Consider the following 21,130-nt stretch of genomic DNA (forward strand, 5'->3'; position numbering starts at 1 on the left):
CTGAGATTTCATTACATCATCACCGTATATCCTCGCAGCTATTTCAGTTCTGATGCCAGAAAACCTTGGACTTTGAGGACTCTAACCAAGTGGTCTCTTTCCCTCCTAGGATACACACCTGCTAAAACTGCTTAAAACCTTAGAAGGACACGCTTACGGCGTCTCCTACATCGCGTGGAGTCCGGACGACAGCTACCTTGTTGCTTGTGGCCCAGACGACTGCTCTGAGCTCTGGCTTTGGAATGTACAGGTGAGCACGTTCGTCCTTGCTTGAGCCTCTCAGTACAGCGTGGCCGCCCTGCACGCACTCCTTATAGCTTGATTCTCACTAGAACACAGCCACTCAGCCGCAGTGACTGGAGTGTGTCCCTCCTAAAAGAGAATTCAGCAAATGGAGCCAGGTGTCCCCGCTTAGCAACTTAACTATCAGGCTGAGCACAATAGAGTATTTAAAAGAAGGACGAAAGAGTATTTTCAGTAATGTTGTGCTTTGTACTGTGAAATTCATACTATTTACCATGGCACTTTTACCTCCGAGAAGATTTTACAGTGGTTTCACAGTGTGATGATTGTACGCGAAACTTAACCTTTCAAGTGTGCAAACATCTGCAGGGAACCGGGTCTCTCGTTCTGGTGGCGGCCGTATCGTCGTCTCCTTACCGTGTTTAATACGCTCATCTAGTTTAGGAAAAGTAACGTCTCAGGACTTTAGTAAGGACTCTGTTAACAGTTTCTAAACCAAAACTTGACCTCTGTCCAGGGTCCCTTTTTTTTTCTTTTTACAAAAATTAGCATTAAGTTCCATTATTTTTGTACTATGTTTTGGACACCTTACAGTTCCAATTTAAAAATTATTTTTAACTTCCTTCTGTAAGATGGCTGGTTGGATGCTGCTCTTTTCATTTTTCTGCCCCGAGGCGAGGGTATGGTCGGGGCTGTGGTCTGAGTATACCAGTGTACACTGAAGGGCTAGGACTGTGAGTTCGGGGACCTGTACGTGAGTCGGTTTTTACTGAGAGAGTGGAGCTAAAACTGCGCAAGTGTGCAGAGGGCAGAGCAAATACTGAGACCCACCTGCGGGCGATACGCCGTAATCCCCGCCCTGCTGTCAGACAGTACAGTCTTCTTATGCCCACTTAACTGCTTATGTTTCAACCCCAGCTTTTCATTAGGAGAGTTGTCAAATACTAAGGAAAGTGGAGTACAGTGGTGACTCTTGCCCACCACCTTAGATGCATCGATGAACATTCTATATATTTTATGTGGACACACACGGAGACGTGCGTACATGGACATCCACATCCAAAACATTTGGAAGGAAATTACAGCTGCGATATTTTATACCAAATACTTAAGCATGTATCTTCTAGAAAGTAACATTCCCTCATATAACACGTCCTCATCTTATTCAGGAACGTTAGCTATCATTCTCTAATCTCTAATGTTCGTGTCATAACTAAAATCCCCAGTTGCTTCCCAGATGTCTTTAGGCCATTTTCATCAAGCCAGTGTATCATCGGTGTTTGTGATTGGGTTCGGGGGGGCGGGGGGCAGCAAAGCCAAGAAGAGAAGAGACGGCTTTCTCGCATTAGAATAGACTGGAATGAATCTGACCTAAAAGACAGAATGGGTTTTTTGGGGTTTTTTTTTCCCTCTCAAAGAGAAGATGTATGGAGTCCTAATCGTCCAGTAGTGGACTCGGAATTGATGGTGGCTGTAGTCTTCCTTTGAGTCAATTCTGAATTTCTGGACAGTTAGAGGGTGTTGTAGCTTAACAGTTTGTGCATTACCTTACAGACTTGGTTTTCAGTCAGTTTGCACATTGTTCCTTATATTGTGAGGTAGTTTCCTATGATAGACTCTCTCATATACCCACCGTCCTCCGCGCAGCAGAAGAAAAGACCATTTCTGCCTCAGCACTTAAGAGTATTAACATGTGTGAGCACAACGTGCGGATGATTTAGCCACTGCGTGTGTGCTTGGGATTCTGAACTTTTAACTGTTTCTCTCTGGCAACCCAAAAAAAGATAAATCGGCAAGACCTATTAGCAGCATGGGGGAAGGTTTTAAAATTGCTGATTTTTTTTCCAGTATAAAGGGAGACGTCTGGCTTTCTATTTTTGTGCCCTCTTTGCTTTTAGTGCTTGGCCCTGTTCCCTGATCATACACTTTGTTTTCACTTTTTTTTTTTTTTCCTACTTTTGATTACCCATTTCTCACAGGAGAATTATGCCCATGTACTTTTTATTATACCAAGGGCAGCTATTATCTCTCAGAGCCTGTTTCTAATCCATGAACAAAATGGAATCAAGACTAGATTAAATGGTATGTGTCTACCTTCTAAGTTCGATAACTTAGAAAAAAATAACAGGAGGATAGCTTAGGGTCATAACCAGTAAATAGTCTTTCTGACTTGGGAATCCTGTAAAATATGGCTATATGCTAACCAGTACAAAAGTCCCTCTTTTCTGCACTTTTAGTTGAGATAAAATTAGATACCAGAAAAATAGTTTTCATTTCTCTCTTCCATCTTCCCTACTACATTTTTAGCATCTCAGATACGAGATTTCACACAATTGAGAATTGCTGCACCCTTGCCTTAGTTCAGGGCCCTGGTCTTTCTGTCCATTAATCATGTTCTTGAGGAACTGCTAACTGCAGTCTCTACGGTTTTAGAATAAAATTTGCCAAGAACTATGGACTGAGGAGAAACGGGAACTTGAGGGAGTAGTGCATGTAGCACTGAGCTTCTCCTCCTTTTACTTGGGGAAAATGTGATTTAATTTATAAACGTCATTGAAGGTGAGAGTTTTATTAAGGGTTTATCTAGTCAGACCTATTGTTGGGATCACCTGTGCTGAGTGTTGTTCAGCTCCTGGTTCTTCTCGCTCTTCACTCCTCTGAGCACTGCAGTCTGGTTGGTTGGTTGGTTGGTTGGTTTTTTGTAAGGCCAGTTAGAACAGTTCATTTCTCTAATTAGGAATACCAAACTGACCTGATAGCCCAGTTACTATTTTTTTTTCTTTATACATTCCCTTTAGAAGCCTATCTTGAAGCTGTTAGCCACAGTTTTATTTCTTTGTAGACGGGAGAGCTAAGGACAAAAATGAGCCAGTCTCATGAGGACAGTTTGACGAGTGTGGCTTGGAATCCAGATGGGAAGCGCTTCGTAACTGGAGGTCAGCGTGGCCAGTTCTACCAGTGTGTGAGTACCTCCTGCCCCCGTCCACTGCCCACTCCTTTTGTGGAAATAATTCTTTTATGAAATATATTCTGTGAAGACCTACTTAGCTATCTTTCTAAATAAGCACCATCCAATAGAACTTTCTGTGGTTTTTTTTTTCTTTTTTTAACCATTTTAAAATGTTTATACAAAGTCTAGACTGAGTTTAGTAAAACATTAAATTATTTTACTAAATACTTTGTTCTCATAAACAAGTGTCTAATGTATAGGATTGAAAATATTGAGTACTTTCTTTTGAGGCTTTAGGATTTGTATCCAAGCTGTGCTGAATTTCATGAGTTGACCGTCTTAAATATGTGAGGACTAAAAGTGGTGATGAGCACTACCAGAGAACCTTCCAGTCTTTATTTGAAGTATCTGCCCCATTAATCTCGTGTTGGTGGGATGATGACAATAAGGAATAGGTGACCAATCTCGTGACAAGGTGGACTCTGCCTTGAACATCGGTCTGGTTGCCGTGTCTCGTGCCACGGCCCGGCTTGCTGCCAGTGGGCACTTCCGCGTGTGATCTTAGGATTACAGTTAAATGAGATCATGAATCCCGTAAATCATTCAACATAGCTGAAGATCACCGGTCATAAAGACCTCTGTGTGGCCGGTACAGACCACCGGCGTCTGGTTGGTAAGCCAGCCGTGGGACTTGTGGAACCTCGTGTCCTGTCCCCAAAGCATGGTTATGAGCCACAAGTTCTTTCCTTCCCCCAGCCATCTCAGCACACCTTATTGGTCTACCTGTGATTTTCCCAGTAGTTTAAAAAGTTATTTCTGGAGTTTCTATCCATGGGCTAATATACTACTTGGGTTTTTTACTTATTTTCCCTTTGTTTCAACGGAGGTATAGTTGACCTATAACATTATGTTAGCTTCACGTGTACAACATAACGTTTTGATATCTGTGTGCATTAACAATTACAACCACAGTAATTAGCTGTTCCCATACACAGTTCACAGTTGTGATGAGGACTTTTAAGAGTTATTCTCTCAGAAACTTTCAGATATGCAGTCCAGCTGGTCTCCATGCTGTACTTTCCGGCCGCAAAGCCGTTTGTTCTTGACTCCCTGCCTGCAAGATGACCATGTGTGTGTCTGCTGACCCCACTGTCCCCTGTGGTGTTGACACCTTCAGGGCCCGGGACTTGGTAGCTCCCCCATCTGTGGAGTGGACATGGGATGCCTCTCAGAACTTGGAATATTCAACAAGATAATGATCCTTAGAGCTTTGATCTGTAGAACACATTACAAATTTGGTGATGTTTTTAAAATGTCATAACAGTTTCTGAGTTCCCTAAAGCTAGAAGTAATGTTTTGCTAATCTTTTCCACAGGACAGGTCCCGGTAGCAGGGCCTCACTTAGAACTTAGGGATTCTTTCTCTGTGTGTTTTGTCATCATCTGTGCCTGGTTGCATGTTGAAGGGAAGACAGAGTGTACAGAGATTCTCTCCCCCTCCCCCTGAAGTATTGTTGTAATGAAATTTGACCTATATTCACATTTTCGTGATGAGAACCACTTATGGAACAATTAAGTCGAGCAGGAAAAAACAAACTTATTACAAAAAGATACTGCTAAGAGATTCTTTTGGTTCTTGGCTTCCCAAGCGCTGTTTCATAATGGGGTTCACAGTGAATTTCTCCCCAGGATTTAGACGGGAACCTCCTTGACTCCTGGGAAGGGGTGAGAGTGCAATGCCTTTGGTGCTTGAGCGATGGCAAGACTGTTCTGGCATCAGACACACACCAGCGCATCCGGGGGTACAACTTCGAGGACCTTACAGATAGGAACATGTAACTATTTTTTTATCTGTTAAATAATTACTTTATTTATGTTAAAATGTGTGGTGGAACTCACTATTTGAGAAGAGCCCTTATGTTTTGGTTTGGGTTTGATCTTAAAATGGATTGGTGGGGGCTGCCTGGGTAGCTCACTTGGTTAAGAGTCTGCCTTCGGCTCAGGTCATGATCCCAGGGTCCTGGGATCGAGTCCCGCATCGGGCTCCCTGCTCAGCAGGGAGCCTGCTTTTCCCTCTGCCTGCCTGCCTGCCTACTTGTGATCTCTCTCTCTCTGTGTCAAATAAATAAATAAAATCTTTAAAAAAAAAAAAAAGTGGATTGGTGGTCAGGGGGTGCTTCGTAGCCATTAACTCATTTTTTTTTCTTAATTGAAATACAGTCTCTCATACTGATTATAGACAAAATTGCAGTATTTAAGCTAGAACATTTTATATTTTGATAATATGAATGTTCTTGATTCTTAGTGTGTCGCTTTTAACAGATTATTTTCTGGTTACAGAGTACAAGAAGATCATCCCATTATGTCTTTTACTATTTCCAAGAATGGCCGATTAGCTTTGTTAAATGTAGCAACTCAGGTAAGTTTATTATAAAGATTTAGCTTAGTTCAAAATTTAGTATGATTTTTGGTGTATACATATAGAAATATTTTTACAAATTCTTAAATTTTACTGTATGTGTTTGGTCCTTAAGTTTGTGGGTCAACCATTAATTTATCAGAACGTTCCCATTTTGCGTAAATAGGAATTGAAAATGTTCCATCAGGCAAAGAGATATTCACAGATTACTTTTTAAAATTCTTTTGAATTGAGGAAGAATAAATACGTCTGTTTTCTTTCGCCTACAGGGAGTTCATTTATGGGACTTGCAAGACAGAGTTTTAGTAAGAAAGTATCAAGGTGTCACGCAAGGGTTTTATACGATTCATTCATGTTTTGGAGGCCATAACGAAGACTTCATCGCTAGTGGCAGTGAAGGTGAGTTGTGTGCACGCGGTCGTTCTCGTGGATGGATGGGGGATCCGGGGGGAGCTCTGTGATTGACTCAGTGCATGAGGGTAGCCACGTCTCCAGGCAAATGCAGGGTGTGAGATTGACAATTGTTGGAGTTTTATCTCTCCGGCACACTGTTCTTTTCCCCTTTTTGGAATGCCTTTGCGTCCTCCGGATTGTCCCATTCTGGCCACGGGGAGGTGTGCGTGGTGCATGCGTCAAACCAAGATTTAGTTAATCTTCCGTGATGGTGTGCAGAGGTTCGTAGGATCTATGAAGTTAGGGTTAATTATGATGTCTTACCTGAACTTAGACAAATTCGACTCTGGTTAGGACCTGCAGTGTTTCTTTAATGGCCAAAGAGAATAATTTAGTTTGAGGATTCTTCCGGTCTCGGAAAAGCTGAAATTGTAGAATTGTCTCTAGTACTTTTTCTGAATACACGTACTCTCCAGTCTAATAACACCAGTATTCCAGCCAGGCCTGTTCCTAAAGTGGTCAGTCGAATTTAAAATAGAAATTGTTTAAAATACAGGGGTGCCCGGGAGGTTCAGTTGGTTAAGTGTCTGCCTTCGGCTCAGGTCATGATCCCAGGATCCTGGGATCGTGCCCCGCGTCAGGCTCCCTGCTCAGCGGGGAGCCTGCTTCTCCCTCTGCCGCTCCCCCTGCTTGTGCTTGCTCGTTCTCTCTCTCTCTGTCAAATAAATAAATAATCTTTTAGGCAACACAGATAGGTATTAAAAGTGAGTGTGCTACTAGAAGCATAAATAAGGGCAAATTATGGCAGAATCTCATTGAGCACCTGCTGTATACTGCTCTTAGTGCTACAGCAGCATGTTAGTTACGTCACTTCTAAAAATACTAAATCTAGTTTTACAGCATAGACCAGGGAACTGGCTTCTGTTGGTGATGTTCCATTTATCCAAGGTGTTGGCCACCCCTATCTCGACGAGAAATTGATCTCAATAGATCCAAGGATCACAGAGTAACACGGGTTTTCCCTTTGTGTATAAGGTGTGTTTAAGAATTAGGACAGAGACCTTTAGGAATTCATATGAAGCATAGGAATTTATCTGCTGTTTCTTTCTCTAAAAAAAACAGTCAGGGCGCCTGGGTGGCTCAGTCAGTTAAGCATCTGACTCTGCATCTCAGCTCATGTCATGATCTCAGGGTCGTGGGATCGACTCTGTGCTCAGCGGGGAGTTTACTTGGGAGTCTTTCTCCCTCTGCCCTGCCTCTGCCCCTCCCCTCCACTCACGCTCTGTTAAAAAAAAAAGAAAAAAAATCAGGTAAGATTGAGAAGAGAGAAGAGTTGGTTTGTAGGTAACACTTTTGAGAAGTTCACATCTTTCCAATTACTTTCTCCCAGATTCTGCACTAGCACGGTCCAAGCACGTGAAGACTTCTGCCTGCTTGTTAGCGCTCCCCCGCCCCCAGTCTCTCTCCCAAGCTCCGTTCAGCCCTGCTTCTGGTGGGCTTCCCCTCTTGATTATGCTCCCCGGTCTTTCTAAACATAATATGGACCCTAGAAGTGCTTCAGAATACCTGTGATTGCCATTATCCGTAGTGATGTCTGTCCTTTTATTTTAAAGCCTGAACTAACTTTGAACTAATGATTAATCATTATTAATTAATCAAACCATACTATATTCTCTTTGGGCTAAAAATGAAACATGAAGTGAAGAGGTGAGCATTCTCACGACTCAGGTGGTTTAGAATGGTTCTGAAAAATGTTTTCAACACCAAGTGGACATAGTGAATGCATTATGTCCCATGATGATCACATTAATCCATTTGTCATTTATTTGCGGGGATTCTAAGAACCTTCCAAATCCCAAATACATGACTGGCAATATAAAATAGAGCAATTAGGGAACGTTTTCAAAAACGTTACGTCATTACTCAAGCTTTTTCACTGTGCGGGCAGTGTGTAGAAAACCCTGCTTTCTTTTTTACCGCCACACAAGCCGTGGGGTCTGTGGACCGCGGCGGCCAGCAGAGCTCAGTCAGCAAGCCTGTCGCTCTGACCCTGACCCCTGCGAGTCTGAGGGCCTGCTGCCTCTCCAGCAGACACTGTCCTTGGGTGTGTGCTCACAAAGCATCTACCCCCGGCGGCGGGCAGGTGTCCGGTGTATTCATACTTTTCACTGTGATTGTCTTTGTGAACTTAGTTCAAGGGGAAGCGTAGCTAATCTGTTTTGTCTTTCTCTGCTTTTTTCTTTTTTTGCTTATTTCATTTTACGCAAGGAAAAAGTGACTGAACGACATACACCTTCTAGGAAAGTATAATTCAGTTCTTCAGTGAGTGTGTCAGCTTTTGCTTCCCGTATGCACACACAACGCTCAGAGGGAGTCCCAGCCTTTCATGTTCACGTTAGACGCTTTGAAAGCAGGACGTGTTCTTTTACCACAAATGAGCTGCTTCTCAGCACACTGAGGTTTGCTCGGTGGGAAGCTCGTCCCCCGGGAGCTCCCCCACTGGCCGCTAGTTGGCGGCTCGCCTTCAGGTGGAGCACTTCTGTCACTCACACAGGGTGTGCCTTCTGTTTGAGAAGTGTCACCTGGACGTAGGTTCCTCTTTACAGTAACGCGCACTGTTTACTCTCTGCCAGGCTCTTTCCCAAACTCTTGCATACGCAAACTGATTTTACCCTCACACCATGTCGCGTGCAGATGAAGGACCACCCAGAGTGGGTGATGTGTCCACAGGTACCGGGTAGCCAGTGGTGGAGGGCGGGTGTGAGGCGGGTCGTCCGAGCGCCTCAGGCCCCCTCCCCGGGAAGGGCAGAAGCGCAGCACCCACCTCGTGGCGGCGGTGGTGAGAATGATATATCAGTCACTGAAGTGTCTAGCGCCTGGGACGCGGTGAACCCTCCGCAGAGGTTGAGCAGTTGTCTGCATGATAGCTGCTGTTGGATTTGGACACATCGTGGTTCCATCACCCCCCATTTCCAGAGCGTTTGTCATCTCTGTCCTACATTTGTTTACCTTGAGAGATCTTGCCTGTGATCCATTTCTCGGGTATTAAGAGAATATTGCAGACTTCGTGATGACTTGAGAGCTAGTCAGTCACCTTTAACAGGGGAACCGTATATTTTGTTAAAATGGCTTTTCTCATAAGGGAATTTATTAAACTACACACGTATTAAGTTCTAAAAATCGAGTCCTATGTTCTGTGTGTGATGATGAGCAATTTCAGATCAGTTGGCTTTGTTGAAGTACAACAGCGCCCTGACCTCTCTCTGAATTCCTGTTTATCCAGATCACAAGGTTTACATCTGGCACAAGCGTAGCGAGCTGCCAATTGCGGAGCTGACAGGGCACACGCGCACAGTGAACTGTGTGAGCTGGAACCCACAGATCCCATCCATGATGGCCAGCGCCTCAGACGATGGCACTGTTAGAATATGGGGACCAGCACCTTTTATAGACCACCAGAATATTGAAGGTAACAGCACCGCACACCATCCGCGCGCTTCCTCTGGGTGACACGTGGCCCGGCCTGTTGGGAACTTTTCAGTGTGGGCTAGAATTTACTTCCTCCCCCATTCAGAGATTGTACTCTCTCCACAGGAGTTTCCGTAACCTGACATACAGGGGTGGGTGTGTGTGTGTCGGGTGCATGTATGGTGTGGGTGCGTGGGGGGTGTGTGTGTGGTACACGTGTGTGCACGTGTGTGGTGGTAACATTGGGGAAGATGAATGGGAACGCACCACCTCATTTACAGCTGCGTAGCTGTGTAGTTTTTTTCAGCTCAGCAAATCTTAAAAATCTCACTCCATGATGCAGGAAGCATTTTATACTTTCACGCCCATGAGAACTAGCTAATATTACAAAATTTGGACAACTTCAGACCGATTTGCTCTTGAGCATACACGCCCGTGACACCGTGTGGCCCCTGGCCCCAGGGCACTGTGTGTGACCCGGAGAGAGGATGCTCCAATCTGCCCTGCGCCTTGAGCACGCACCAGGCTGTCCTGCACAGTCCTGGGGGGGGGGGGAGTCCACCCGCATTTCTGTGGGGGGGACACGGAGTCGCCGTCCCGAGTCTGCAGGGTTTTTCCATGAGGATCTGGCTCGGTTGAGCAAGACAACTTGTGCTGGAGGGAAGACACGGTGAGAAATTTTATGTAAAGGACGTACCGCTCTTCTTTCAAACAGAGCAAGTGAAATATTTGGTTTTCTTAGAAGGAAGCAAGTCCCCCAGAAAACAGATGACGAGGTTTTTGTTCACCGCGGGTCCCACCTAGACGTTTTAGTGAGAAAGAGCAGCCGCAGTGAGGTGAGAGTCAGCGTGTGAAGAGGACACGGGTGATGGATTTGAGACCCGCCGCGCAGTGGTTCAGAGCCTGAAGGGCCACCATGTGTCTGCATCACTGCGGGACGGGCCAGCACGCCTCTGGGAAATCCGCCAGCACCGAGACCCTTTGCCTCCGTGTGTTGTCCTGTTCAGGTTTCAGCGCCCACTGTCAGGGACTGACGTGTTACAGATCCATAACTGTGATTACGTGCGTTTCTCTTATCAGTCATTTGGAAGTTACTTCTTCAAGGAAGTGTATTCGATTTGAAATATTAGGTAGATAGTAAGAGATTTACCTGGCAAGCGGATATACTTCAGACCCAGCTTTGAGCTTATGCCTCTACGGCCGTGAAGTCAAAGCTGCCACTCTGTTGGTATTGGGTGGATCAAGTCGATGTGGACGCACGCCGCGTGGGTGAACCTCATCTGGCGCCCTTGGGAGATCTGGTCCGATGCAGCAGCTCTGCTTTGTGTTTTTGCAAGAAGTTCATTTATACCTAAAACAGGAAAAAAGTGTCTTCTGGGTTCTTTTCTCCCACTTGAATTTTTTTTTTTTTACTAATGAAAGTAACGCCTGTTTGGAATAGACATTTTGAAAAATATAGATGAGGCTGAAGAAAATGACATTCAAAAATCATGACACTCTAAGATACTGTAAGTCTTTTAAGCGAAAATATTTGATTCCCGTTTCAGAAACCCATCTGCTGACCTTTTATTCTAACAGTAGAGTTCCGTACTATATCGTTTTGAGGGATGCGTAAAGTAGAATAGGATCAAGCAGACACACGCTGCAACGCGGACGAATCTCCAGAACAATATGCCAAGTGCAAGACCCGAACGCAGAAGACCACTTAGTGCGACCCCGTTATGTGAAATGAGTGGGCAGGTCCATGGAGACTGAAAGTAGACCAGTGGGGTGCTGAGGGCTGCATGCTGCCATTTGTGTATGACTGCTGGCGGGTGACGAGACGGTTGTCCAGCCCTGTGAATGTGCCCGTAATAGCCACTGAACTGTATCCACGAGGCTTATTGACCCGTTCCCAAAAACACAGTGGGAACGTGCCACAGAACGTGGCACGGGCTGAGCGGACGAAGCACGCGGTCCCAGGCACCCTCCTACCTTGGACCACCGGATCGTTCACTCCTCTTTCCTTTTGTCGTCTAATCATAAAGATCTGCTGTTCCACAGAACTACTTCAAGGTTCATTTTTAAAGTATGAGATTCTAATTTGATTATTCACTTGGGTTCTCCAATATTCAAAGTAATGAATTTAAACTATAATATGCAGGCTAAGTAAGACACAATACGGACACATTGTTCTAGAGGTTATGATGGAAAGACCAAGAACTTGCTGTGGTGTGATTGTTTTCAGAGGTAGGACAGTTTGTAATGTCATGATGCTGATATATTAAAACTTTCTAACTGGTGACTTTTTTTTCCCCTCCCCTTTTCTCCTCCCCCCCACCCCCATCCCCGAAACACATTTCATCCTGTCTTCATTCAGAGGAATGCAGTAGCATGGATAGTTGATGGCGAATGTGGAGCAGACGACTTCTGTTTAACTTAAAATTAGTCGTATTTTAATGGCTTGGGATTTGGTGCAAACAAACATGATTGATAGCTGGACAGACATGCTCGTCATGAAAAAAGAACCATTTCTGAAGCCCGATTGGGGCCAAACATTTACACCTTGCTTCATAGTAACCAGTTGAGATGAAGCACGTCGTTAGAACGTTGTTGGACACCATGTTGAATTATCCCCCCATCGGTTGTGAAGAACTGTGCTACATTCAGGCTTACCCATTGAACTCAGTATATATATTTTTTTCCCTCCTGCCTTTTGTCTGGTGGGATACCATTCTTGTTGCTCTTCTGTGTAATGAAGTTTAAATGCTTGTTTGGAAAACTTTATTTAACAGTTTAGAAGGCTTGATAGAAGGAGTGCATTAGTCTGAAGAGTATACATTGGATAGGAAAGAATTTCCTTCTTTTGTTTCTCCAAAATCTTTCCGCCTTATTTAGCTTGAGATCTTTGCAGCTTGGTTCATGGATTCTAGCCTTGCCCGTTGCGCAGTATATACTGATCCAGATGATAAACCAGTGAACTATGTCAAAAGCACTCTCAATATTACATTTGACAAAAAGTTTTGTACTTTTCACATAGCTTGTTGCCCCGTAAAAGGGTTAACAGCACAATTTTTTAAAAATAAATTAAGAAGTATTTATAGGATTAAAGTGACTTCATTTGTATACATTTGGAATCTAAACCAGCTTCAAAAAGTTTCCTCTCTGATGTAGATAACGCAGTATAACTGATGCTCTTCTACAATCCCACGTGAGACTTGCCCAGAAACAGTGCTTGGAAGGACATTGCACAGGGAATCCAGAGTCATACCGTGAAGGTTTCCCTTCCCCCCTTTTGTTTTATTCCTGAAGGAACAGCAGTACCTGATGTTGAAGAAATTCAAGATTAAAAAGAGAATTTTAAATCTCTACCAACAGGAGAGATCAGTAGTCCACTTAGGTTCGCACCAAAGCACATTCCAAGTTGTTCTCGGCTTGGGAAGGTGTTCTGGTGCGATCCAGCGGGAGCATGGCGATGAGGCGTAACCACTGGGGAAGTTCCTAGTCTACTTGAGCTTGTCCGAAGAATTCAGCAGGTTCGAGACAGACCGAAACTGGGTTTAAAACCTCACAGTCCTTGATCTTAATGGCCCTTGATATTCTGACCTGTAGAGATACATAAATTGACAGAATGCTCCTTCTCAGTTTTCCGGATATTGCCATACTGAACCTCATTCTATACTGGTGCTGTGGGTAGTCCTTGCCTCCCCTCCCCCTTTAGCTTAAGGAAAGGTCTCTTTTGTGGAAAAGCACTTTTAACCCTGAGAATTTCACATTTAGAATAAGCCAAAAGCCTGATGTTCACATTGTGCTTTTAAACCCCGTAACAGCTGAATGCAGCCGACTTCGTCTCCTTGAGACCCCCTCCCTCCCCTTCTCGGTAGAGGCTCCGGGGGGGCCGCAGCTGTTACGCTGGGAGGAGGGGTGGGAGTACCCCCGAGATAAGATTCTGGTGAAGCAAAGGGCTTGTACTAAGTCCCCTTTGGGGCCAGCCAAGCCTGCCATCTGGTCTGTCACCGGCCTGAGTTGGCGCCCTCAGGACCCAGAGCGGGGAAAGGCTTGGGTGTCAGGAACTGTCCCGTGGGCGCGGGGCAGGGCGGCCGCAGGGAGAAGCGGGGCAGTCAGGGAGGGGAGAAGAAAGACAAACACATTTGGCCTTAAACTAGCACGGGTTCTCCCAAAAGCTCATAGTACAAGAAAGTGACGGACCGTGGTCAGCAGATTATTTTATCAAATTGGTATGTAAAAGATTTCTTTAAGCTCCATTTTGCAGAGACCACCACTTAGAGAATCAAGAATTCCTGTTTTGATACTTCTGAGTTACAATAACTATATGTTACAGTTTATCTGGTACTTCATTTTTCTTAAATTACTTTTTACTTTGAGCTTGAATAAAAGTCTTCATTGGTAACTGTATATAATTAAGTGGCAACTTCTCTTTACCTCAGTGCAGTTAAACCCATTCGTGTTTTCAGTGATTCGCTAAACCCCGAAGCCGTTAATGTGCCCCAGTCTCTACGGAAACGTCCGCATGATCGGTGGGCAGAGAGGGGCGGCAGCGGCACTGAGCTGATGCAGTGGCCCGGGGCCACTGCTGACGCCCCCTGGGAGCCCTGCCTGGCCCGCAGTCTGTCCCGGGCTTCACCCAGCCAGCCCCAGATGGGAGCTTTTCCTGTGAAAAACACTGTTTAAAAGGGGGGGGGGGGCGGGGGCATAGAGGTGAGGCGCATTTTACAAAGAGCATACCTCCCCTAAGTTAGCAGAGTGACAAGGGTGCCCGCAGAGCAGCTGAGGGAGCGCACTCTGGGCCCCCGGGCCACGCGGGGACTGTGCTAGGCAAGGTCACCATGAAGACACCTAGGACGGGCTGAGCCGTAGCTGTAACCTGACAGCCTCTGACGGTGCCGCCATCTGTAGGCTCAAGAGTGGGGACACGGGCAAGCCAGCACAGGATACTAACAAATGTGTAAACTGAAAAGTACCAATACTTTTTGCACATAGATCAAAATAGAGGAGAGAATTTGGGCTCCAAAAATCAGGTTAGTAGGCTCATTCCCATGTGCTTAAAAATGTTTTTGTTGTTCATCGATTAAGGGGCTGGAGTGAGTATGAAATTAAATGTCTTTTTCCTCCAAACAATCGGTTCCGGCTAGTACAGCGTTGAACTTGAGGATCAGGGCCGGGTTGGAGGGGGATGAAGAGCCGCGGGGGGCGGGGCGGGCACAGCTTTCCTTCTGGGCCTCGTGTCATTAGTGTTCGTCCCGACTCCATTTCTGCTACTCTTCTAGGCCAGGCGAACACGTTGTGTTAAACCAGGTAAGTAGTCTAACCAGGAGATTTGCAGGCGTCCCGACAGATGGGCCCATTTTAGCGGGTGGGAGAACAGACAGGGGTTACCTAGCTTTAAGTACGAACGAGCTGATTAAAGGAACCTGCTATTTGAGAGGGAAACAAACAAAAAGTCCCAGTTTAGGTCTGTATTTTCATCTGCACACACCCCCGGAGAAATAGGGCGGTTTCTGTTCTCGGGCGTGTTCTCCCTCCAGAACGGTGTTCTGTGACATTAATAGAAAACCCTTCTTTCCCACCCCTCCCCGTCTTGAAATTTTCTTTTTTAGGCTGTTGTTTCCTGCACTCGAACTGACCCTATCACCTCTGCTCAGTGGTAAATAGACCGCACATCTCTTGAAAGGGAGCTATCTGAGTCCGTTTCTATGACAGCAGAAGAATGGCTGCTTTTGAATGGGGAGGAAAGAAGACCTTTCTCTCAATATCCTTTGTGTCCCATCTCCAAAATGTATAAACATCCTGATTTCGTTTTACATCAGTCTGTCATTTAGACCCCAGCAGCTCTTTTGGCCTTATTCTCCAGAATTTCCTACTTGCATTTTCAAAACCATATCTGATTTCCTAGAAACGGCTAACTTTAAAAGAAGTGACTTTGCATTTATTTACACTTAGACACTTTCTAAAAACAGGGTGAACTCAATTGAAGTTCTCAGTGTTGTTAAGCTATTGTTACAGTAGGTGCCCCATAGTTGCAGAAACAAAACCTGTAAAAACCCATCCCCTGTCACTTAATCCAGATAGGCTGGATTTACTGAAACTAACAGTATGAAAACGTGTGTGTGCGTGCGTGCGCGTGCGTGTCGTGCGTCTGTGTGGGGGAGAGCGCTTAATCCATGAAAAGTCCTGGAAGCCGCTTTCTGGGTTCTTGTCGATTTTACTAGTCTTGTGCACGTGTGAAGTGCCCTCTCTTGAGTTTAGGGTCTGGTTAATACTGGTATATTTTTATAAGATTCAGATGTGTCCCCATCTTTAACTCAAGCATTTTCATTATCAGGGTCACTGTGCTAAAATCGAATTGCAACATTTTTAGGCACAGATGGAAAAAAATGTCATTGGCTCCTTGAAAACGTGTGTATATGTGTGGTGAGGGGATAGATCCACAGGAGCATGTTTGTACTTACAAACCAAGCTGGAGAGATCGCGAACAGGACTTAAGTGCTGATCTCAAGACACCTAAATTGTCAAGATTTCCATGGCATTGTGATGGAACTGGCTGACACGTAGAGCTTTCGGTCTGTAATAACTATTTGCTATGGACGGATTCAGTGTTTCAGAGGATTGTGTTCTTAAATTTGGGGGGTTCTGGGTTTTTGGTTCTTGGTTTTTTTTTAACTGCCTCAGATTATATTTAGTAGTTTAAATTTCTTTGCTTTATTATTTCATTAAAGCATAAAAACTTCAGGTCTCTGATATTTATTTTCACTCGTTCTAATTATTTACAAAACACCCTGTTAACTTTTATTTTATAAATGTGTGGTTATATTAAACGTCTTTAAAATTTTGTTCAATTGAAACCTCCATTAACTTTGATTTGCTTTACTGGGGTTTTGTTTTGTTTTGTTTTGTTTTTAATACACCTTTTCCATGTCTGTGCGTCGCACCTACCCAATCGTTTGTACCCCCTTCAACCCAATAAACAGAATGAGTAAGACGTTGTGCCGCGTCTCCTCGTGTCCGTTCATCTGGGCGATCGGTGGCACCGCTTCCAACCTCAAACAGCTGACTGGCTGAGTCTGACTCCCACATACCTACCTGGAGTTTTCAAGTTGGTATCAAAGGAAGAACCGCCTCGTGGTTGGCATGTCTTTTTTTTAAAGAGCAGGCGTGCCAGGGGCGCCCGAATGGCTGAGTCGGTGGAGCGTGTGACTCGACCTCAGGGTCGTGGGTTCGAGCCCCACGTTGGGTGTAGCGATGACTAAGGATTTTCCCAAAAATAAGGGCAATTTTGCCATCATGGATTAGTTTAGGAAAATTTAGGGAACACTTACGTTTTCTTTGTATTTTAAAGACTTATTTATTCAGAGAGAGAATCAGTCTGACTCCCCGCTGATGTGGGGCTCGATCTCACGACCCTGAGATCACAACTTGAGCCAAAATCGAGTCGAATGCCCGACAGACTAAGCCATTCAGGTGCCCCAGGAACTTGCATTTTAAAGGAATCACATGCCTGCCCCATCTTGTTCAAAAATATTACTGTATCTGACATTATGCATTAGAAATTGCATATGTTGACTAGTAAATATACTTTGAAATTAAAATTTATTTCCTCATGAATAATTATGTAGTTCTTTATTTTTAAGATTTTATTTATTTGAGAGAGCGCAAGAGCAGGGGGGAGGTCAGGGAGAAGGAGAAGCAGGCTTCCTGCCAAGCAGGGAGCCCGATGCGGGGCTCGATCCCAGGACCCCGGGATCATGACCTGAGCCGAGGCAGATGCTTAACCCACTGAGCCACCCAGGCGCCCCATTATATAATTATTTACAGATCTCCTTGGTGAGGGCCACCTGGGTGGCTCAGCTGGTTAAGCATCCAGCTCCTGATCTCAGGGTTGTGAGTTCAAGCTCCGCTTTGGTCTCTGAGCTGGGCACGGAGCCTGCTTAATTAAACAAGAAGATCTTGGAGAAAGCATTGAGTGTGTACAAACCCACAGCACATTTGTGTTTGTGAGAAAAGGGAAAGAAAATCAGTTGTCCCAGTTGCCCCCTTTAGGAGGCTTCCCTCTAGGAGCAGAGTCCTGCACGGAAGGACTGTCTTCTGAAGTCTGGGCTGGGTGGGCAGTTGGCGGGAGTCTGCTGCGGCGTCCTGAGGAACAGGTGGGAGAAGTTTTTCCACTTGTTTTCTTTAAATACGGCTGTACTCTGCAGACTTGGAAACACTATTCATCTACATTAACCTGTCCTGCCAGACCCCAGGACCAGGGATACAGAACTTCCCAGCCTTAACAAATCCCAGAGTAGGGAGCTGTATTTGGGGGGGTTGGGGCAGAGGGAGAGGGAGAGAGAATCTCAAGCAGACACCACGCCCAGCACAGAGCCGGGGGTGGGGGTGGGGGGGCGCTTGATCATGACCCGAGCGGAGATCAAGAGTCAGATGCTTAACCACTGAACCACCCAGGTGCCCCAAGAGCTGTATTTTAAAGATTTTATTTATTTGAGAGAGGATGAGAGAGAGCATGGGAGGGGGAGGGTCAGAGGGAGAAACAGACTCCTCGCCGAGCAGGGAGCCCGATGCGGGGCTCCATCCCAGGACCCCGAGATCATGACCTGAGCCGAAGGCAGACGCTTGACCAACTGAGCCACCCAGGCGCCCCGTTTTGTGAATTTAGAGAGTAGTGGTTAACATCGTGGTTTTGGAGTCCTCAGGCCTCACTCGATCCTCTCACTTGACACGAAGCTCGGACAAGTTCCTCCACCTGCCAAAGCTGGGTGCCCGCATCTAACAGCGGCAGCTGACCATACCGTACCGGCCGCTCGGCTCTGTGGCCTCGGACGACACGCAGTAAATCGTCAAACGAGTTTTGAAGATTGGCTGAAAAGTCAGTAGAGACGATGCAGCCAGCAAAATCCAGAATGTTGGGACTTCTACGCAATAAATGACCTGACGGCTAGGTCCCATGACCCAGTTTCTGCAACAAACTGCAAGGAAAGCAGAGGGAGCCCAGCAGATGCAGGGACATTAGCCAGATGAAACGGACACGTCTTGTCTGGATTTCAGGGCGATCAAGCCAACCGTTGGGGCGGGGGGGGGGGGAAGGACAGACGTCTGAGCACCACCTGCAGGCTTAGCCCTAAGGAACGAGTGCAGTTTATGTAAGGTGTTGCTGCTGGTACTATGGTCGTGTGTTTTAAGAACCCTTATCTTACAGAGATGCATACAAAAATATGACGGTATTGCATGTTTAACGATGTCGATGTCAGGTAGATTAGGGAAAAACCAAGAATGTAGCTGGTAAGATACAAAATGACCAAGCAACATGCCTGAGTCCTGTTACTGTGTCCGTGGAGCCACACGAGGACCGGCCATGCCCCACAGGCCTCCAGCCGATGGAGAGGACGTGTCCGTTCTCATCAAGCCCCACGGGTCGTGCCTGCTGTGAATGAGGCCGCGCTTCACGTAAGCAGTAAGCTGAGCCCTCAGAGGAGATTCGTTCCTCATCTGACTTGATTCCACGTCACATCCTCATTGAGAGACTATCGATTTCCGTGAACTGAGCTGTGAAAACAGACAAAGGAAGGACTCAAGCTCCTTCCCGCTCAAGTGCCAGCCCCTCGCCCCAAAACCATGTGGTCCCCAGAGCAGCAGGGGGACGAGGTCCGGTCGGCACCTTCGTGCGTCACGCAGACTCCTGTGCCCTCTCAAGGTCACGCACGCAGGGGCCGTGGTGGGCACGGGGCCTTGTTTGCTTAAGCAGACTTTCTGACCAGGTGCTAACGTTCGGTGGGACCTGGTGCAGATGACAGGACTGCTCGGTCACGGGTCCCCAGGGAAGCCAGCCGCGCCCGCCCAGCCTCCAGAGCAGCAACTGAACACAAAAGCAGCTCTGACCGAGGACTTGGAAAGAGCAGCCCGACGCAGGACCCCGTGAACGACCCCCGGGACAGCGACAGTCTTAATGTCTGACGTGGTGACCGCAGCTCGTGACGCTAACCCTTCAGCTGGGGGTGACCCTCGTTTGGGAATTCGACTACTTCGGGCGAAAGATGTTTATTTAACTAAAGCAAACCGCGTTGACTATGGGCTCCTAGAAGCCTCACAGGAAGCTCAGCTGAGAAGCACAAGGCCTCGCTGACGACCTCTCCGGAAGCCAGGGGAGCTGACGCGACACAGGCTCCGGGGGCCAGCGTCTCGATGGTCCTCGCAGCACTGCAGCCTCACTCCTCCGGCTCGCTGGCCGCCGCTGCACACCAGGCACGGATCCGCCCGGCACCTGACGCTTGTTGCCACCATGACTCTGGTTTTGGTCGCAAGGACAGCAGGTGCGGTGGTCTCCGATCCTGGCCCCGCAGGTCTCAGCCCGTTCAGTGGGACCTGCCTTATGTCGCTCCATCATGTCTTCCTTCCCGGATGGACTTCTTGCTGAGAGAGCCGTGGAACCACAGTAGGACACCGTTGTGCATCCAGCAGCCGCTCAGGGCCTCTGCGCGAGGAATGGTGTCAGGTGGCGGCAGGAGACCCCCTGCCCACAAACGGCCAATCGCGCAGAGGACGTGCTAAGTGCCGGACGGAGTCAGGTCCACGGGAAGCATCCTCGGCTCTCAGCTGCAGAGCATGATGGTGTGAGAGGAAGCGGGCTCGGACTCCCACTGCCTTGTCCTCGGCGAGGGAGGAGAGCTGCCCAAAGGGGCTCCCGGGCTCGGGGCAGCGAGCAGCATCTCGGCTCTGGCTTCCTCCATGCTCAGCGAGGACGGGGACCAGGAGCCAGGACGCGACGCAGGCAGAGGTCACAGGCGGGAGCACCCCGTGGGCGCTGGGTCCTGCCCGTGCAGAGATTCCAAGGCCACCTCCAGCCTCCCTTCCCGCTAAGCGGTGGGGAGATGGAAGGATCTGGAAGGTCAGGGAAAGCACAGTGCACGAATCCCTAGCACTTAACCCCAGCTCTCGAAGTCCGTGCTTCTCCCCTCTTTTCATCATTCGTAGAGGGACCCCGAGAAAACACAAACACTAGTCACCCCCTCTCCTGGCTCTGATACAGATGAGCAATTCAAGTTCGGAAGCTTTGTTCCTTCTCAACCAGTTAAGTGTTTCAGAAGGGCTTACGGCCTGGGCTCGCCAACGACGCGGGTCTGCGCTCGCTGCTAGAAGACTCGCGGGGGGAGAGCAAACCCTCCACCGCCTGCAGCGGCTTGAAGTGACGTGTCTCTTCAGCTCTCAGGATTGAAGCCTCCCCCCACCCCCGCACGGCTTCGTGGCTTTAAAAGCTTGAGCAGGACGTTGGGGCACTGGAGAGTGGGGAGAACGATGGGGGAAGAGATCGGTTTGTTCTCGGGTTGGGTTTTTCAAAAGGCGGGAAGGCACCTCCAAAGGAAAAGGTAGGGAAGGTGCCCCCCAGTCACTTCCACATCACAGCTGCTTGGCTCCCAGCGTCAGCTAGACCAGCAACCCGGAGGAGGGACTCGCGAGGCCCCGGAGGCCAATGGCCTGTTTCCCTCAGCTGCCAGTCCCTGTTCTGCCACGTGCAGCCAAACGCTCCAGACAGGGGCCCTTCTGCCCAGGCCAGACCGAAAGGACACGCAGCGTCTGATCTCTTGGTGACCCCACACCTTGTGTAGCTGCCCCGCTTCTGCCCCGACGTGGGTCACTCCCCTGGACTCTGCTGTTACACAGCCGTGT

General features: G+C 47.2%; 1 protein-coding gene across 5 annotated transcripts in view; it reads left to right on the forward strand.

Annotated features, from left to right (window-relative positions):
• WDR26 (WD repeat domain 26) overlaps positions 1–16,201 on the forward strand; it is a 39,086-nt gene extending 22,885 nt beyond the window's left edge. For 2 of the 5 annotated variants that reach the window (XM_027611537.2, XM_027611535.2), the window contains exons 8-14: positions 110–250; positions 3,086–3,205; positions 4,882–5,027; positions 5,533–5,611; positions 5,881–6,010; positions 9,288–9,473; positions 11,020–11,806. In XM_027611537.2, coding sequence (XP_027467338.1) covers positions 110–250; positions 3,086–3,205; positions 4,882–5,027; positions 5,533–5,611; positions 5,881–6,010; positions 9,288–9,473; positions 11,020–11,087 — 870 coding nt within the window. In that variant the 3' untranslated portion in view covers positions 11,088–11,806. Of the gene's footprint in view, positions 1–109; positions 251–3,085; positions 3,206–4,881; positions 5,028–5,532; positions 5,612–5,880; positions 6,011–9,287; positions 9,474–11,019; positions 11,807–11,831 lie in introns of those variants that run through there. The other 3 variants (XM_027611538.2, XM_027611536.2, XM_027611534.2) reach the window with 2 other exon arrangements.
• Positions 16,202–21,130: the final 4,929 nt, after the last annotated feature.

This window comes from Zalophus californianus, chromosome 10, assembly GCF_009762305.2.
Source record: "Zalophus californianus isolate mZalCal1 chromosome 10, mZalCal1.pri.v2, whole genome shotgun sequence".
NCBI lineage: Eukaryota > Metazoa > Chordata > Mammalia > Carnivora > Otariidae > Zalophus > Zalophus californianus.